Raw genomic sequence first — 17,918 nt, 5'->3', positions numbered from 1 at the left:
ATACATGTGAGTTCTAAATAACATCACTTGACATTTTAAATCTCTTCATACATGTGAGTTCTAAATAACATCACTTGACATTTTAAATCTCTTCATACACGTGAGTTCTAAATAACATCACTTGACATTTTAAATCTCTTCATACACGTGAGTTCTAAAGGACATCACTTGACATTTTAAATCTCTTCATACACGTGAGTTCTAAAGGACATCACTTGACATTTTAAATCTCTTCATACATGTGAGTTCTAAATAACATCACTTGACATTTTAAATCTCTTCATACACGTGAGTTCTAAATGACATCACTTGACATTTTAAATCTCTTCATACACGTGAGTTCTAAATGACATCACTTGACATTTTAAATCTCTTCATACATGTGAGTTCTAAAGGACATCACTTGACATTTTAAATCTCTTCATACACGTGAGTTCTAAAGGACATCACTTGACATTTTAAATCTCTTCATACATGTGAGTTCTAAATGACATCACTTGACATTTTAAATCTCTTCATACACGTGAGTTCTAAATGACATCACTTGACATTTTAAATCTCTTCATACACGTGAGTTATAAATGACATCACTTGACATTTTAAATCTCTTCATACACGTGAGTTCTAAATGACATCACTTGACATTTTAAATCTCTTCATACATGTGAGTTCTAAAGGACATCACTTGACATTTTAAATCTCTTCATACATGTGAGTTCTAAATGACATCACTTGACATTTTAAATCTCTTCATACACGTGAGTTCTAAATGACATCACTTGACATTTTAAATCTCTTCATACACGTGAGTTCTAAATGACATCACTTGACATTTTAAATCTCTTCATACATGTGAGTTCTAAATAACATCACTTGACATTTTAAATCTCTTCATACATGTGAGTTCTAAAGGACATCACTTGACATTTTAAATCTCATCATACATGTGAGTTATAAATGACATCACTTGACATTTTAAATCTCTTCATACACGTGAGTTCTAAATGACATCACTTGACATTTTAAATCTCTTCATACATGTATGTTCTAAATGACATCACTTGACATTTTAAATCTCTTCATACATGTGAGTTCTAAATGACATCACTTGACATTTTAAATCTCTTCATACATGTGAGTTCTAAATGACATCACTTGACATTTTAAATCTCTTCATACATGTGAGTTCTAAAGGACATCACTTGACATTTTAAATCTCTTCATACATGTGAGTTCTAAATGACATCACTTGACATTTTAAATCTCTTCATACACGTGAGTTCTAAATGACATCACTTGACATTTTAAATCTCTTCATACATGTGAGTTCTAAAGGACATCACTTGACATTTTAAATCTCTTCATACACGTGAGTTCTAAAGGACATCACTTGACATTTTAAATCTCTTCATACATGTGAGTTCTAAATGACATCACTTGACATTTTAAATCTCTTCATACACGTGAGTTCTAAATGACATCACTTGACATTTTAAATCTCTTCATACATGTGAGTTCTAAATGACATCACTTGACATTTTAAATCTCTTCATACACGTGAGTTCTAAAGGACATCACTTGACATTTTAAATCTCTTCATACACGTGAGTTATAAATGACATCACTTGACATTTTAAATCTCTTCATACACGTGAGTTATAAATGACATCACTTGACATTTTAAATCTCTTCATACACGTGAGTTCTAAATGACATCACTTGACATTTTAAATCTCTTCATACATGTGAGTTCTAAAGGACATCACTTGACATTTTAAATCTCTTCATACATGTGAGTTCTAAATGACATCACTTGACATTTTAAATCTCTTCATACACGTGAGTTCTAAATGACATCACTTGACATTTTAAATCTCTTCATACATGTGAGTTATAAAGGACATCACTTGACATTTTAAATCTCTTCATACACGTGAGTTATAAATGACATCACTTGACATTTTAAATCTCTTCATACATGTGAGTTCTAAATGACATCACTTGACATTTTAAATCTCTTCATACACGTGAGTTCTAAATGACATTACTTGACATTTTAAATCTCTTCATACATGTGAGTTCTAAAGGACATCACTTGACATTTTAAATCTCTTCATACATGTGAGTTATAAAGGACATCACTTGACATTTTAAATCTCTTCATACACGTGAGTTCTAAATGACATCACTTGACATTTTAAATCTCTTCATACATGTGAGTTCTAAATGACATCACTTGACATTTTAAATCTCTTCATACACGTGAGTTCTAAATGACATCACTTGACATTTTAAATCTCTTCATACATGTGAGTTCTAAATGACATCACTTGACATTTTAAATCTCTTCATACACGTGAGTTCTAAATGACATCACTTGACATTTTAAATCTCTTCGTACATGTGAGTTCTAAAGGACATCACTTGACATTTTAAATCTCTTCATACATGTGAGTTATAAATGACATCACTTGACATTTTAAATCTCTTCATACATGTGAGTTCTAAAGGACATCACTTGACATTTTAAATCTCTTCATACATGTGAGTTCTAAAGGACATCACTTGACATTTTAAATCTCATCATACACGTGAGTTATAAATGACATCACTTGACATTTTAAATCTCTTCATACACGTGAGTTCTAAATGACATCACTTGACATTTTAAATCTCTTCATACACGTGAGTTCTAAATGACATCACTTGACATTTTAAATCTCTTCATACACGTGAGTTCTAAAGGACATCACTTGACATTTTAAATCTCTTCATACACGTGAGTTCTAAATGACATCACTTGACATTTTAAATCTCTTCATACACGTGAGTTATAAATGACATCACTTGACATTTTAAATCTCTTCATACACGTGAGTTCTAAATGACATCACTTGACATTTTAAATCTCTTCATACATGTGAGTTCTAAAGGACATCACTTGACATTTTAAATCTCTTCATACACGTGAGTTCTAAAGGACATCACTTGACATTTTAAATCTCTTCATACACGTGAGTTCTAAATGACATCACTTGACATTTTAAATCTCTTCATACACGTGAGTTCTAAATGACATCACTTGACATTTTAAATCTCTTCATACATGTGAGTTCTAAATGACATCACTTGACATTTTAAATCTCTTCATACACGTGAGTTCTAAATGACATCACTTGACATTTTAAATCTCTTCATACATGTGAGTTCTAAATGACATCACTTGACATTTTAAATCTCTTCATACACGTGAGTTATAAATGACATCACTTGACATTTTAAATCTCTTCATACACGTGAGTTCTAAATGACATCACTTGACATTTTAAATCTCTTCATACATGTGAGTTCTAAAGGACATCACTTGACATTTTAAATCTCTTGATACACGTGAGTTCTAAATGACATCACTTGACATTTTAAATCTCTTCATACATGTGAGTTCTAAATGACATCACTTGACATTTTAAATCTCTTCATACATGTGAGTTCTAAATGACATCACTTGACATTTTAAATCTCTTCATACACGTGAGTTCTAAATGACATCACTTGACATTTTAAATCTCTTCATACATGTGAGTTCTAAATGACATCACTTGACATTTTAAATCTCTTCATACACGTGAGTTCTAAATGACATCACTTGACATTTTAAATCTCTTCATACATGTGAGTTCTAAATGACATCACTTGACATTTTAAATCTCTTCATACATGTGAGTTCTAAAGGACATCACTTGACATTTTAAATCTCTTCATACACGTGAGTTATAAATGACATCACTTGACATTTTAAATCTCTTCATACATGTGAGTTCTAAAGGACATCACTTGACATTTTAAATCTCTTCATACACGTGAGTTCTAAATGACATCACTTGACATTTTAAATCTCTTCATACACGTGAGTTCTAAATGACATCACTTGACATTTTAAATCTCTTCATACACGTGAGTTCTAAATGACATCACTTGACATTTTAAATCTCTTCATACATGTGAGTTCTAAAGGACATCACTTGACATTTTAAATCTCTTCATACACGTGAGTTCTAAAGGACATCACTTGACATTTTAAATCTCTTCATACACGTGAGTTCTAAATGACATCACTTGACATTTTAAATCTCTTCATACACGTGAGTTCTAAATGACATCACTTGACATTTTAAATCTCTTCATACATGTGAGTTCTAAATGACATCACTTGACATTTTAAATCTCTTCATACACGTGAGTTCTAAATGACATCACTTGACATTTTAAATCTCTTCATACATGTGAGTTCTAAATGACATCACTTGACATTTTAAATCTCTTCATACACGTGAGTTCTAAATGACATCACTTGACATTTTAAATCTCTTCATACATGTGAGTTCTAAAGGACATCACTTGACATTTTAAATCTCTTGATACACGTGAGTTCTAAATGACATCACTTGACATTTTAAATCTCTTCATACATGTGAGTTCTAAATGACATCACTTGACATTTTAAATCTCTTCATACATGTGAGTTCTAAATGACATCACTTGACATTTTAAATCTCTTCATACACGTGAGTTCTAAATGACATCACTTGACATTTTAAATCTCTTCATACATGTGAGTTCTAAATGACATCACTTGACATTTTAAATCTCTTCATACACGTGAGTTCTAAATGACATCACTTGACATTTTAAATCTCTTCATACATGTGAGTTCTAAATGACATCACTTGACATTTTAAATCTCTTCATACATGTGAGTTCTAAAGGACATCACTTGACATTTTAAATCTCTTCATACACGTGAGTTATAAATGACATCACTTGACATTTTAAATCTCTTCATACATGTGAGTTCTAAAGGACATCACTTGACATTTTAAATCTCTTCATACACGTGAGTTCTAAATGACATCACTTGACATTTTAAATCTCTTCATACATGTGAGTTCTAAAGGACATCACTTGACATTTTAAATCTCTTCGTACATGTGAGTTCTAAATGACATCACTTGACATTTTAAATCTCTTCATACACGTGAGTTCTAAATGACATCACTTGACATTTTAAATCTCTTCATACATGTGAGTTCTAAAGGACATCACTTGACATTTTAAATCTCTTCATACACGTGAGTTCTAAATGACATCACTTGACATTTTAAATCTCTTCATACATGTGAGTTCTAAATAACATCACTTGACATTTTAAATCTCTTCATACACGTGAGTTCTAAATGACATCACTTGACATTTTAAATCTCTTCATACACGTGAGTTATAAATGACATCACTTGACATTTTAAATCTCTTCATACATGTGAGTTCTAAATGACATCACTTGACATTTGAAATCTCTTCATACACGTGAGTTATAAATGACATCACTTGACATTTTAAATCTCTTCATACACGTGAGTTATAAATGACATCACTTGACATTTTAAATCTCTTCATACATGTGAGTTCTAAATGACATCACTTGACATTTTAAATCTCTTCATACACGTGAGTTCTAAATGACATCACTTGACATTTTAAATCTCTTCATACATGTGAGTTCTAAAGGACATCACTTGACATTTTAAATCTCTTCATACACGTGAGTTCTAAATGACATCACTTGACATTTTAAATCTCTTCATACACGTGAGTTATAAATGACATCACTTGACATTTTAAATCTCTTCATACATGTGAGTTCTAAATGACATCACTTGACATTTTAAATCTCTTCATACATGTGAGTTCTAAATGACATCACTTGACATTTTAAATCTCTTCATACATGTGAGTTCTAAATGACATCACTTGACATTTTAAATCTCTTCATACACGTGAGTTCTAAATGACATCACTTGACATTTTAAATCTCTTCATACATGTGAGTTCTAAATAACATCACTTGACATTTTAAATCTCTTCATACACGTGAGTTCTAAATGACATCACTTGACATTTTAAATCTCTTCATACACGTGAGTTATAAATGACATCACTTGACATTTTAAATCTCTTCATACATGTGAGTTCTAAATGACATCACTTGACATTTGAAATCTCTTCATACACGTGAGTTATAAATGACATCACTTGACATTTTAAATCTCTTCATACACGTGAGTTATAAATGACATCACTTGACATTTTAAATCTCTTCATACACGTGAGTTCTAAATGACATCACTTGACATTTTAAATCTCTTCATACATGTGAGTTCTAAAGGACATCACTTGACATTTTAAATCTCTTCATACACGTGAGTTCTAAATGACATCACTTGACATTTTAAATCTCTTCATACATGTGAGTTCTAAAGGACATCACTTGACATTTTAAATCTCTTCATACATGTGAGTTCTAAATGACATCACTTGACATTTTAAATCTCTTCATACACGTGAGTTCTAAATGACATCACTTGACATTTCTTCTTTCTTTGTTTTGTTTTTTTGACAGCGCAAACGCTAAAAAAACAAAGATAGAAGTGCCTGATGATAGCATTGCACTAGAAGATGAATTCGGTGAATTTCTTGATGATGACCTCCTAGATGACACCATGGATAAGGAGGATGGACCTGAAGATGACTTGCTTTTAGAATTAGATGAACTGATCAATAGTTAGTTAATGGAAGCACACATCCCCACATCAAAATGGAATGAACTAATGAACCATAACAGAAGCACACATCCCTATATCAAAATGGAATGAAATGATCAACCATAACAGAAGCACACATCCCTATACCAAAATGGAATGAACTGATCAACCGTAACAGAAGCACACATCCCTATATCAAAATGGAATGAACTTATTAACCATAACAGAAGCACACATCCCCACATCGAAATGGAATGAACTGATCAAGAGTTAACAGAAGCACACATCCCTATATCAAAATGGAATGAACTGATCAAGAGTTAACAGAAGCACACATCCCTATATCAAAATGGAATGAACTGATCAAGAGTTAACAGAAGCACACATCCCTATATCAAAATGGAATGAACTGATCAACAGTTAATGGAAGTACACATTGCTATACCAGAATGGAAATGAAGTATGTGAAAGGACCAACGCCACGGTTGACATTAAAAGTATTGCAAAAAACACTACAATACTGTGTACGTCTTAGAAAATAATGACAGTCCTGAGAAAGTTACATGACAAAAGAATGTATTAGGACCTCAAGAACTCCACTACTCTATAAATGCATCGGCAGAACTCTGACAACTTAAGTGGATAATTCCAAAAAATATCCAGATGTTCAAAGGGAGTAATTGTCCTGATAAACATGCTACAGTTATTAGTATTATTCATTTATTAAATGCAATATTTAGATTCTTGTAAGAATTGGTTGTTTTGTAGCAGACTGTCTTATATTAGAATTACATATCCTAGATGTTGAATATATTTACAATACAAAATTAGCAATCTCTAATAGAGACAAGTTGCAGGTATGTAGAATGTACCCAGCATTTATTTCAGATAACTGTGGCAACAAAAAGTTAGGATGTAGAATGTACCCAGCATTTATTTCAGATAACTGTGGCAACAAAAAGTTAGGATGTAGAATGTACCCAGCATTTATTTCAGATAACTGTGGCAACAAAAAGTTAGGATGTAGAATGTACCCAGCATTTATTTCAGATAACTGTGGCAACAAAAAGTTAGGATGTAGAATGTACCCAGCATTTATTTCAGATAACTGTGGCAACAAAAAGTTAGGATGTAGAATGTAGCCAGCATTTATTTCAGATAACTGTGGCAACAAAAAGTTAGGATGTAGAATGTACCCAGCATTTATTTCAGATAACTGTGGCAACAAAAAGTTAGGATCTAGAGATTTTCTCACTCTGCAGAGGATTTACCAGTCACCTTACCAGATGACTTACCAGTCACATTACCAGATGACTTACCAGTCACATTACCAGATGACTTACCAGTCACCTTACCAGATGACTTACCAGTCACATTACCAGATGACTTACCAGTCACATTACCAGATGACTTACCAGTCACCTTACCAGATGATTTACCAGTCACCTTACCAGATGACTTACCAGTCACCTTACCAGATGACTTACCAGTCACCTTACCAGATGACTTACCAGTCACCTTACCAGAGGACTTACCAGTCACCTTACCAGATGACTTACCAGTCACCTTACCAGAGGACTTACCAGTCACCTTACAGTATAGTAGTAGTCAGCATGGTAGTTATAACAACAAAACTTTTTTCTCTCTACTTTTGAGCTGATGAACAAATATTTGATTGAAATTTAGTAAATTTTAAGTTCAGTTCTTGTATGAAATATTGACCATATATCAGCTGTCACTGATTGGACACAATAATATCAAATGGTGAAGTCTGGTATAAACAAGCTGAAATCACTTGTAAACAGTGGATGCAGTAGTTTGCAGTTATTATATTCAAGAGGTGTATGTGTTCAAACACAATATTGATATTATTAGCTGTTTTCATTGACTGAAATTGTTGGATTGTCAGGATTACAGCCCTTATACCCCATCCCCCACTATGTACAACTGTTACATCCCCACCCCCACTATGTACAACCGTTACATCCCCACCCCCACTATGTACAACTGTTATACCCCCACCCCCACTATGTACAACTGTTATACCCCCACCCCCACTATGTACAACTGTTATACCCCCACCCCCACTATGTACAACCATTATACCCCCACCCCCACTATGTACAACCGTTACATCCCCACCCCCACTATGTACAACTGTTATACCCCCACCCCCACTAATGATGCCATGTAAAGTATATGATGAGACAAAAGAAAGGAACATGTATTAATAAGCTTGTAAGTTCCTATAAATACACCATCCCAAACAAATAAACTACTAGTGGTCAAACTATACTATCTGATTAGTACTACTAGTGGTCAAACTATACTATCTGATTAGTACTACTGTCAGAGAAAGACCTGGAATATTTGAAGTACATTTTAATATATGTGAAGCCTACTAGTGTGGCTAAAGGATATGATGATTTCAGACTAGTTTCATTGTTAGACATTATACATGTATAATTTGTTGTTGTTGCTTTCAAAGATCTTGACTAAAGGATTGATGACAATACCCAAATATCTGGGTTTGTAAAAAAAAAAAAAAAAAAAAAAAGAAAGAAAGAAAGAATAAGGGATGTCTCTAGAAGCTGGAAAAAAAATAAAGATAATTGTTAGTTGAGACTAGCCAGTAGTTGCAGTTAAGGTATCATTTTGAGATCAAATGGAATGATTTAAAAGGAGATATGATATTGTATTCTATGTAATTACATACTATTCCCTCAGATTAAATGTTTTCATTTTTAAGCCAAAGCACTTCAGGTCTTTTCATGTGTAGTGACAAACCCCATATGTCATGAGTATTTGTCAGTTACTGCCTACCAGAGTATAAAACCCATATGTCATGAGTATTTGTCAGTTACTACCTACCAGAGTATAAAACCCAGATGTCATGAGTATTTGTCAGTTACTACCTACCAGAGTATAAAACCCAGATGTCATGAGTATTTGTCAGTTACTACCTACCAGAGTATAAAACCCAGATGTCATGAGTATTTGTCAGTTACTACCTACCAGAGTATAAAACCCAGATGTCATGAGTATTTGTCAGTTACTGCCTACCAGAGTATAAAACTCAGATGTCATGAGTATTTGTCAGTTACTACCTACCAGAGTATAAACCCAGATGTCATGAGTATTTGTCAGTTACTACCTACCAGAGTATAAAACCCAGATGTCATGAGTATTTGTCAGTTACTGCCAACCAGAGAATAAACGTATATTTTTGGTTCATATGTGTTCAATTTGGCTTGCATGAGTTGTGATATACTAGTATACATCCTTACAATTTACTCTGTTTTTTTTTTACTGATGTAATTTCAAGACTAGTTAGGAATGTTTCATGAGAATATTTCATAAAACAAGAATTTTGCATTGTAAAAAAAATAAATTTTGTGAACGATGAATGGCATTTCTTGTGCAAATAAACAAACAGATTATCTGTTAATAACAAAATATGTTTGTTTTTTTAACCTCAGTTCAGTTGTGCTATAGGGATCGCCCGGTGTCAGTGTGTGTGTGTGTGTGTGTGTGTGTGTGTGTGTGTGTGTGTGTGTGTGCGTGTGAACAACTTAAAGTCAAAAATGGCTGGACTGATTTCCATGATATTTTGTTGGTGCATTACCTTGGGTGTCTAGTTTGGGAATTGTTCAAATGATCTTATCACTGGTGTGTGATTTGGGTCAAAAAATGTGATTTTTGGTCAGAAAGCTTAAACTTAAAAACTACTGGGCAGATTGGGCTGAAATTTGGGTGAAACATTCTTCAAGGTGTCTTTACTAAGAATTATTAAGGATACAATGATGTCATGAGTGATATGCAAATTAGGTGGTAAAGTGTTAAATTTTGGTCAAAAACATATCTCACAAAATACTTGGTCAATGAGACTAAAACTTGTTGAGATGTCTCTTAAAGTTTTATTATGCAGATTTTCTTCAAAACATTTTGACAAAATTGACCCTAGCAATCATGACCACGCCCTTGGCAACATCCAAATGGCAGTATATTTTGGTTAAATAACATCATCTGGTAGGCAAGTGAGTAAAACATTCAAAAAATGTATGCAAATATCCCAAGCAACCATGGCCATGCCCATGGCAACAGCCAAACGGTCAAGTATTTCACAAAGAGAACAATAGGGATTAATAAACAATTGAATAAACATTCACAGATATATGTAAATTTGCCTAGCAACAAGACCACGCCCATAGCAACAGCCAAATGATCATATAGATTGCGAAGATAACAGGGAAAAATTGAATAAACATTCAAAAAATGTATGTAAATTTGCCTAGCATCAAGACCACGCCTATATATGTATTTGTTTGAATTTCATATTTAAAAGGTGTAAAGCTGACTTTGTGTAATTTAATCAGCTGCTTTACAATTTGTTTCTAACTCCATACATCTAGTGTGATATAGCCCATATACCCTGATACCCCATATATCTAATGTGATAGCCCATATACCCTGATACCCCATATATCTAATGTGATAGCCCATATACCCTGATACCCCATACATCTAATGTGATATAGCCCATATACCCTGATACCCCATACATCTAATGTGATAGCCCATATACCCTGATACCCCATACATCTAATGTGATATAGCCCATATACCCTGATACCCCATACATCTAATGTGATAGCCCATATACCCTGATACCCCATACATCTAATGTGATATAGCCCATATACCATGATACCCCATATATCTAATGTGATAGCCCATATACCCTGATACCCCATATATCTAATGTGATAGCCCATATACCCTGATACCCCATACATCTAATGTGATATAGCCCATATACCCTGATACCCCATACATCTAATGTGATAGCCCATATACCCTGATACCCCATACATCTAATGTGATATAGCCCATATACCCTGATCAGTGATACCCCATACATCTAATGTGATAGCCCATATACCCTGATACCCCATACATCTAATGTGATATAGCCCATATACCATGATACCCCATATATCTAATGTGATAGCCCATATACCCTGATACCCCATACATCTAATGTGATATAGCCCATATACCCTGATACCCCATATATCTAATGTGATAGCCCATATACCCTGATACCCCATACATCTAATGTGATAGCCCATATACCCTGATACCCCATACATCTAATGTGATATAGCCCATATACCCTGATACCCCATACATCTAATGTGATAGCCCATATACCCTGATACCCCATACATCTAATGTGATATAGCCCATATACCATGATACCCCATATATCTAATGTGATAGCCCATATACCCTGATACCCCATACATCTAATGTGATATAGCCCATATACCATGATACCCCATATATCTAATGTGATAGCCCATATACCCTGATACCCCATACATCTAATGTGATAGCCCATATATCCTGATACCCCATACATCTAATGTGATAGCCCATATACCCTGATACCCCATACATCTAATGTGATATAGCCCATATACCCTGATACCCCATACATCTAATGTGATATAGCCCATATACCATGATACCCCATATATCTAATGTGATAGCCCATATACCCTGATACCCCATACATCTAATGTGATATAGCCCATATACCATGATACCCCATATATCTAATGTGATAGCCCATATCCCTGATACCCCATACATCTAATGTGATAGCCAATATACCCTGATACCCCATACATCTAATGTGATAGCCAATATACCCTGATACCCCATACATCTAATGTGATAGCCCATATACCCTGATACCCCATACATCTAATGTGATATAGCCCATATACCATGATACCCCATATATCTAATGTGATAGCCCATATACCCTGATACCCCATACATCTAATGTGATAGCCTATATATCCTGATACCCCATACATCTAATGTGATAGCCCATATACCCTGATACCCCATATATCTAATGTGATAGCCAATATACCCTGATACCCCATACATCTAATGTGATAGCCAATATACCCTGATACCCCATACATCTAATGTGATAGCCCATATACCCTGATACCCCATATATCTAATGTGACAGCCCATATACCCTGATACCCCATACATCTAATGTGACAGCCCATATACCCTGATACCCCATATATCTAATGTGACAGCCCATATACCCTGATACCCCATATATCTAAAGTGATAGCCCATATACCCTGATACCCCATATATCTAGTGTGATATAGCCCATATACCCTGATACCCCATGTATCTAGTGTTATATAGCCCATATACCCTGATACCCCATACATCTAATGTGATAGCCCATATACCCTGATACCCCATGTATCTAGTGTGATAGCCCATATACCCTGATACCCCATGTATCTAGTGGTATATAGCCCATATACCCTGATACCCCATGTATCTAGTGTTATATAGCCCATATACCCTGATACCCCATATATCTAATGTGATAGCCCATATACCCTGATACCCCATATATCTAGTGTGATATAGCCCATATACCCTGATACCCCATATATCTGATGTGATAGCCCATATACCCTGATACCCCATATATCTAAAGTGATAGCCCATATACCCTGATACCCCATATATCTAATGTGATAGCCCATATACCCTGATACCCCATACATCTAATGTGATAGCCCATATACCCTGATACCCCATACATCTAATGTGATAGCCCATATACCCTGATACCCCATACATCTAATGTGATAGCCCATATACCCTGATAGCCCATACATCTAATCTGATAGCCCATATAACCTGATAGCCCATATGTCTAATGTGATAGCCCATATACCCTGATACCCCATATATCTATTGTGATAGCCCATATACCCTGATACCCCATACATCTAATGTGATAGCCAATATACTAGTACCCTGATACCCCATACATCTAATGTGATAGCCCATATACCCTGATACCCCATATATCTAGTGTGATATAGCCCATATATCCTGATACCCCATATATCTAGTGTGATATAGCCCATATACCCTGATACCCCATATATCTAATGTGATAGCCCATATACCCTGATACCCCATACATCTAATGCGATAGCCAATATATCCTGATACCCCATACATCTAATGTGATAGCCCATATACCCTGATACCCCATACATCTAATGTGATAGCCAATATACCCTGATACCCCATATAGTGTGATATAGCCCATATACCCTGATGCCCCATATATCTAGTGTGATATAGCCCATATACCCTGACACCCCATATATCTAGTGTGATATAGCCCATATACCCTGATACCCCATGTATCTAGTGTGATATAGCCCATATAACCTGATACCCCATGTATCTAGTGTGATATAGCCCATATACCCTGATGCCCCATATATCTAGTGTGATATAGCCCATATACCCTGATACCCCATATATCTAATATGATAGCCAATATACCCTGTTACCCCATATATCTAATGTGATAGCCAATATACCCTGTTACCCCATATATCTAATGTGATAGCCAATATACCCTGTTACCCCATATATCTAATGTGATAGCCAATATACCCTGTTACCCCATATATCTAATGTGATAGCCAATATACCCTGTTACCCCATATATCTAATGTGATAGCCAATATACCCTGTTACCCCATATATCTAATGTGATAGCCAATATACCCTGTTACCCCATATATCTAATATGATAGCCAATATACCCTGTTACCCCATATATCTAATGTGATAGCCAATATACCCTGTTACCCCATATATCTAATATGATAGCCAATATACCCTGTTACCCCATATATCTAATATGATAGCCAATATACCCTGTTACCCCATATATCTAATATGATAGCCAATATACCCTGTTACCCCATATATCTAATATGATTAAGCAATAAACCACCCCCTGGGGATGGTATACCAAGAGGTTTTGACCAGTGAACGAAATATATGCACGAGCGATAGCGAGTGCATATATTGAGTTCACTGGTCAAAACCGAGTGGTATACCTTCCCCAGGGGGTGGTTTATCGCTATTATATTATACCAGTATATTGAAAATATCGGAAACAAGATAAGAACTAACGTTTTCTCGTTTCATATGCGCCCCTGTGGCTAATTTGCATAACAATAACGCTGCTTTCAAGACAGCTGATCTTGGCCTCAACGTGAACGTCGTGCAGCGACTGGATTTATTTTACCTGCGAATCGTTTCTAGGGATAATCTGTACATTGATCGGCTCATTAAAAGTGCACAGTGATGAATAAACAACCTGTTTGACTCAAGGTATAAACTTGAAGTGGTTTATTGAATACAGCATGCTTCGATCGTTCCCGGCCGAATTCGCGACTCGGTGAAGTGATAGACAGGTTGATATTTACAATGTATTTATATTACTGGAAGTTACGTCAGTAGATTTTCGGGTTTGAGGATTTCCCTCTCGGATTGATGACTGATACTCTAGGACAGGATCCCAGACAAATTTCTATTTAGATTAATGGTAAGTCGGCCAGTGTAACCTCTTTCACTTGCTTCATTTTTATGACAGGACAGGACAGCTCACCAATGTTTCCACTCCAACTGGCCGCGCCGCCCCGAGGTGGGACCGATTTCGTGCATGCCTTGACCTTAGTACATGTAGTAGGCGATGATTTGAACAAATACGCGATGACTTGGTTGCTTTCGAAATTTCCTTCAATAATTTCTCATAAAATATTGTCTCATTGAGAGAAAATCCTCCTCTGACAATTCGAAGAGTTCACTATCAGTATCACTACACGGCCCGGCGGACTACAACTCAACGCTCGTAGACGAACAAAATTTGGACGCGTGCCAGCAGTGCATTATCGTACCAGCAGTGCATTATCACTCGTTTTAGACGCGCTAGTTCGATGTCTAGACCAATCAGATCCCTCGATTTCCACCATCAATATACTGGTATAATATAATAGCCAATATACCCTGTTACCCCATATATCTAATATGATAGCCAATATACCCTGTTACCCCATATATCTAATGTGATAGCCAATATACCCTGTTACCCCATATATCTAATGTGATAGCCAATATACCCTGTTACCCCATATATCTAATATGATAGCCAATATACCCTGTTACCCCATATATCTAATATGATAGCCCATATACCCTGATACCCCATATATCTAATGTGATAGCCCATATACCCTGATCAATCAATCAATCAAAAAATCAATCAAAATAATTTGTAGAGCGCCAAAATCCAGGCAAAGTTCTGTTCAGGGGCGCTGGATGGTTAATCCACACCGTAGGCTTTACAAAACAAATGTGTCTTCAGTTTTCTTTTGAAACAATCAATAGTTGGAGCAAGTTTAATGTCAGTTGGCAGTGAATTCCAGAGCTTTGGAGCAGCATAAGCGAAAGAACGTCCACCGTAGTTGATTTGCTTGTAACTTGTTGTCGTAAGAAGGTTTTTGTCCTTTGAGCGTAAGGTGCGAGCTGGTATGTATACTTGTATAAGGTCGGAAATGTACTCCGGTGTAAGACCATGAATTGCTTTGTAAGTCAGGAGTAAGATCTTCGATTCTAGAACGAACTGGTAACCAATGGAGTTTGATGAGAGTAGGAGTTATGTGTTCATATTTCTTTGACCGCCGCGGGTGATGATTCTTGCAGCTGTGTTTTGTGCACGCTGAAGTTGGTTTGTGACTGATTCAGGGAGACCATACAGTAAAGAATTACAGTAATCAAGTTTAGTGGATATAACAGCATGAATTAAAGTACAGCAATCCGCACTTGAGACGTATTGACGTATAGATCCAATGCGGCGGAGATGACAGTACATTGATTTACATGTATTCTTGATGTGCTGGTTATACATGTGGATATTGTCAAAGAGTACACCCAAATTTCGTGCTGTTGTAACTGGTGTGATAGACGCAGAACCAATATTGACGGAGCGAAGAGGATCTGGGAGCTGATTGAATTTTGAGCGAATAACAAAAGAACTTCAGTTTTGCTGTCGTTGAGCTGTAATTTATTAAGTGTCATCCATGCCTTGATATCATGGATGCAGGACTCCATACTGTGTATAGCAGTTGGTGAATCTTGATGGGAGAACGCAAGGTATAGCTCATTATCATCAGCATACTGATGAAACTTTAAGTTATGGCGACGAATCAGATTACCGAGTGGTGCTGTATAAATTGTGAATAAAAGGGGACCGAGGACGGACCCTTGAGGCACCCCGTATTTGAGAGCTGAAGGTTCACTTGTGACGTTTTCGATTTTTACTGCCTGGTATCTGTTTTTGAGGTAGGATTCAAACCATTTCAATGGTGTACCCGTGATGCCGAGATTTGATAGCCTATTTAGGAGTAAACTGTGGTCGATTGTATCGAATGCCGCCGAGAGGTCGAGTAAGATCAGTATGACGTATTTTCCAGAGTCCAGTGATGTACAAATGTCACTATGAACTTTCAGAAGGGCTGTTTCGGTGCTGTGATACTTGCGGTACGCTGACTGAAGTGGCTCTAGAAGTGAATTCTCGTTGAGATAGCTGTTAATCTGTGAGGCAACTATTTTCTCAAGAACTTTGGACAGAAATGGTAGGTTAGAAACGGGTCGTTATAGTTCTTTAAAATGTTTTGATCTAGGGATGGTTTTTTCAGCAGAGGTGTGACAATGGCTGACTTGAACATGGATGGAACCTCACCAGTTTGTAGAGATAGGTTTATAACATTTGCAATGAATGGGAGAAGTGGATCAAGACATTGTTTCAGCAGTGATGTAGGAATCGGATCAAGAGAGCAATGACATATGACTTGGTGGGTGATTGCATGATAAATTTCCTGACGGCATCAATATTGACTGGTTTAAATGTTGACAGAGTAGATGAGCTGAATACTTCACTAGAATCAAACTCTTCAACGATTGTTGTAGTGTCTAGAGTGGCACGTATGTCTTTGATCTTCTTGGCGAAGTACTGTGAGAAACGTTCAGCGAGTTCATTAACAGATATATGCGCTGGAAGGGAGGCTTTGTTGTAAAACAGTGACGATACTGCATTAAAAAGAGACTTCTGATTATCTGCGTTTTTCTGTATAAGATCAGTGTAGTATTTCTTCTTGGCTTGGAAAATCAGTCTGTTGACAAGTTGACAGTGATGCTTGTAAATTTGGTGATGAATTTCTAATTTGGTGGTGCGCCATTTACGCTTGATCTTCTCAGCTTTTTAGCCTGATGAATTTCACTTGTATACCATTCCGTGTTGGGATGAATGGTTTTGATCAACTTCTTTTCAGGTGCATGCTTGTCCAGAACGAGGGAGAGATTGGTATTATATTCCACCGATTTTACATC

General features: G+C 35.8%; 1 protein-coding gene across 3 annotated transcripts in view; it reads left to right on the top strand.

Moving 5' to 3' along the window:
* Nucleotides 1-10,016, top strand: part of LOC144447983 (zinc finger CCCH domain-containing protein 11A-like) — a 71,441-nt gene extending 61,425 nt beyond the window's left edge. For all 3 annotated transcript variants that reach the window (XM_078138118.1, XM_078138120.1, XM_078138119.1), the window contains one exon: nucleotides 6,458-10,016. In XM_078138118.1, the coding sequence (XP_077994244.1) occupies nucleotides 6,458-6,623 (166 nt within the window). In that variant the 3' untranslated portion in view covers nucleotides 6,624-10,016. The remainder of the gene's footprint in view (nucleotides 1-6,457) is intronic.
* Nucleotides 10,017-17,918: the final 7,902 nt, after the last annotated feature.

The sequence above is a fragment of the Glandiceps talaboti genome, chromosome 17 (assembly GCF_964340395.1).
Source record: "Glandiceps talaboti chromosome 17, keGlaTala1.1, whole genome shotgun sequence".
In the NCBI taxonomy this organism is placed as follows: Eukaryota; Metazoa; Hemichordata; class Enteropneusta; family Spengelidae; genus Glandiceps; species Glandiceps talaboti.
This window is presented reverse-complemented; position numbering and strand designations above follow the sequence as displayed.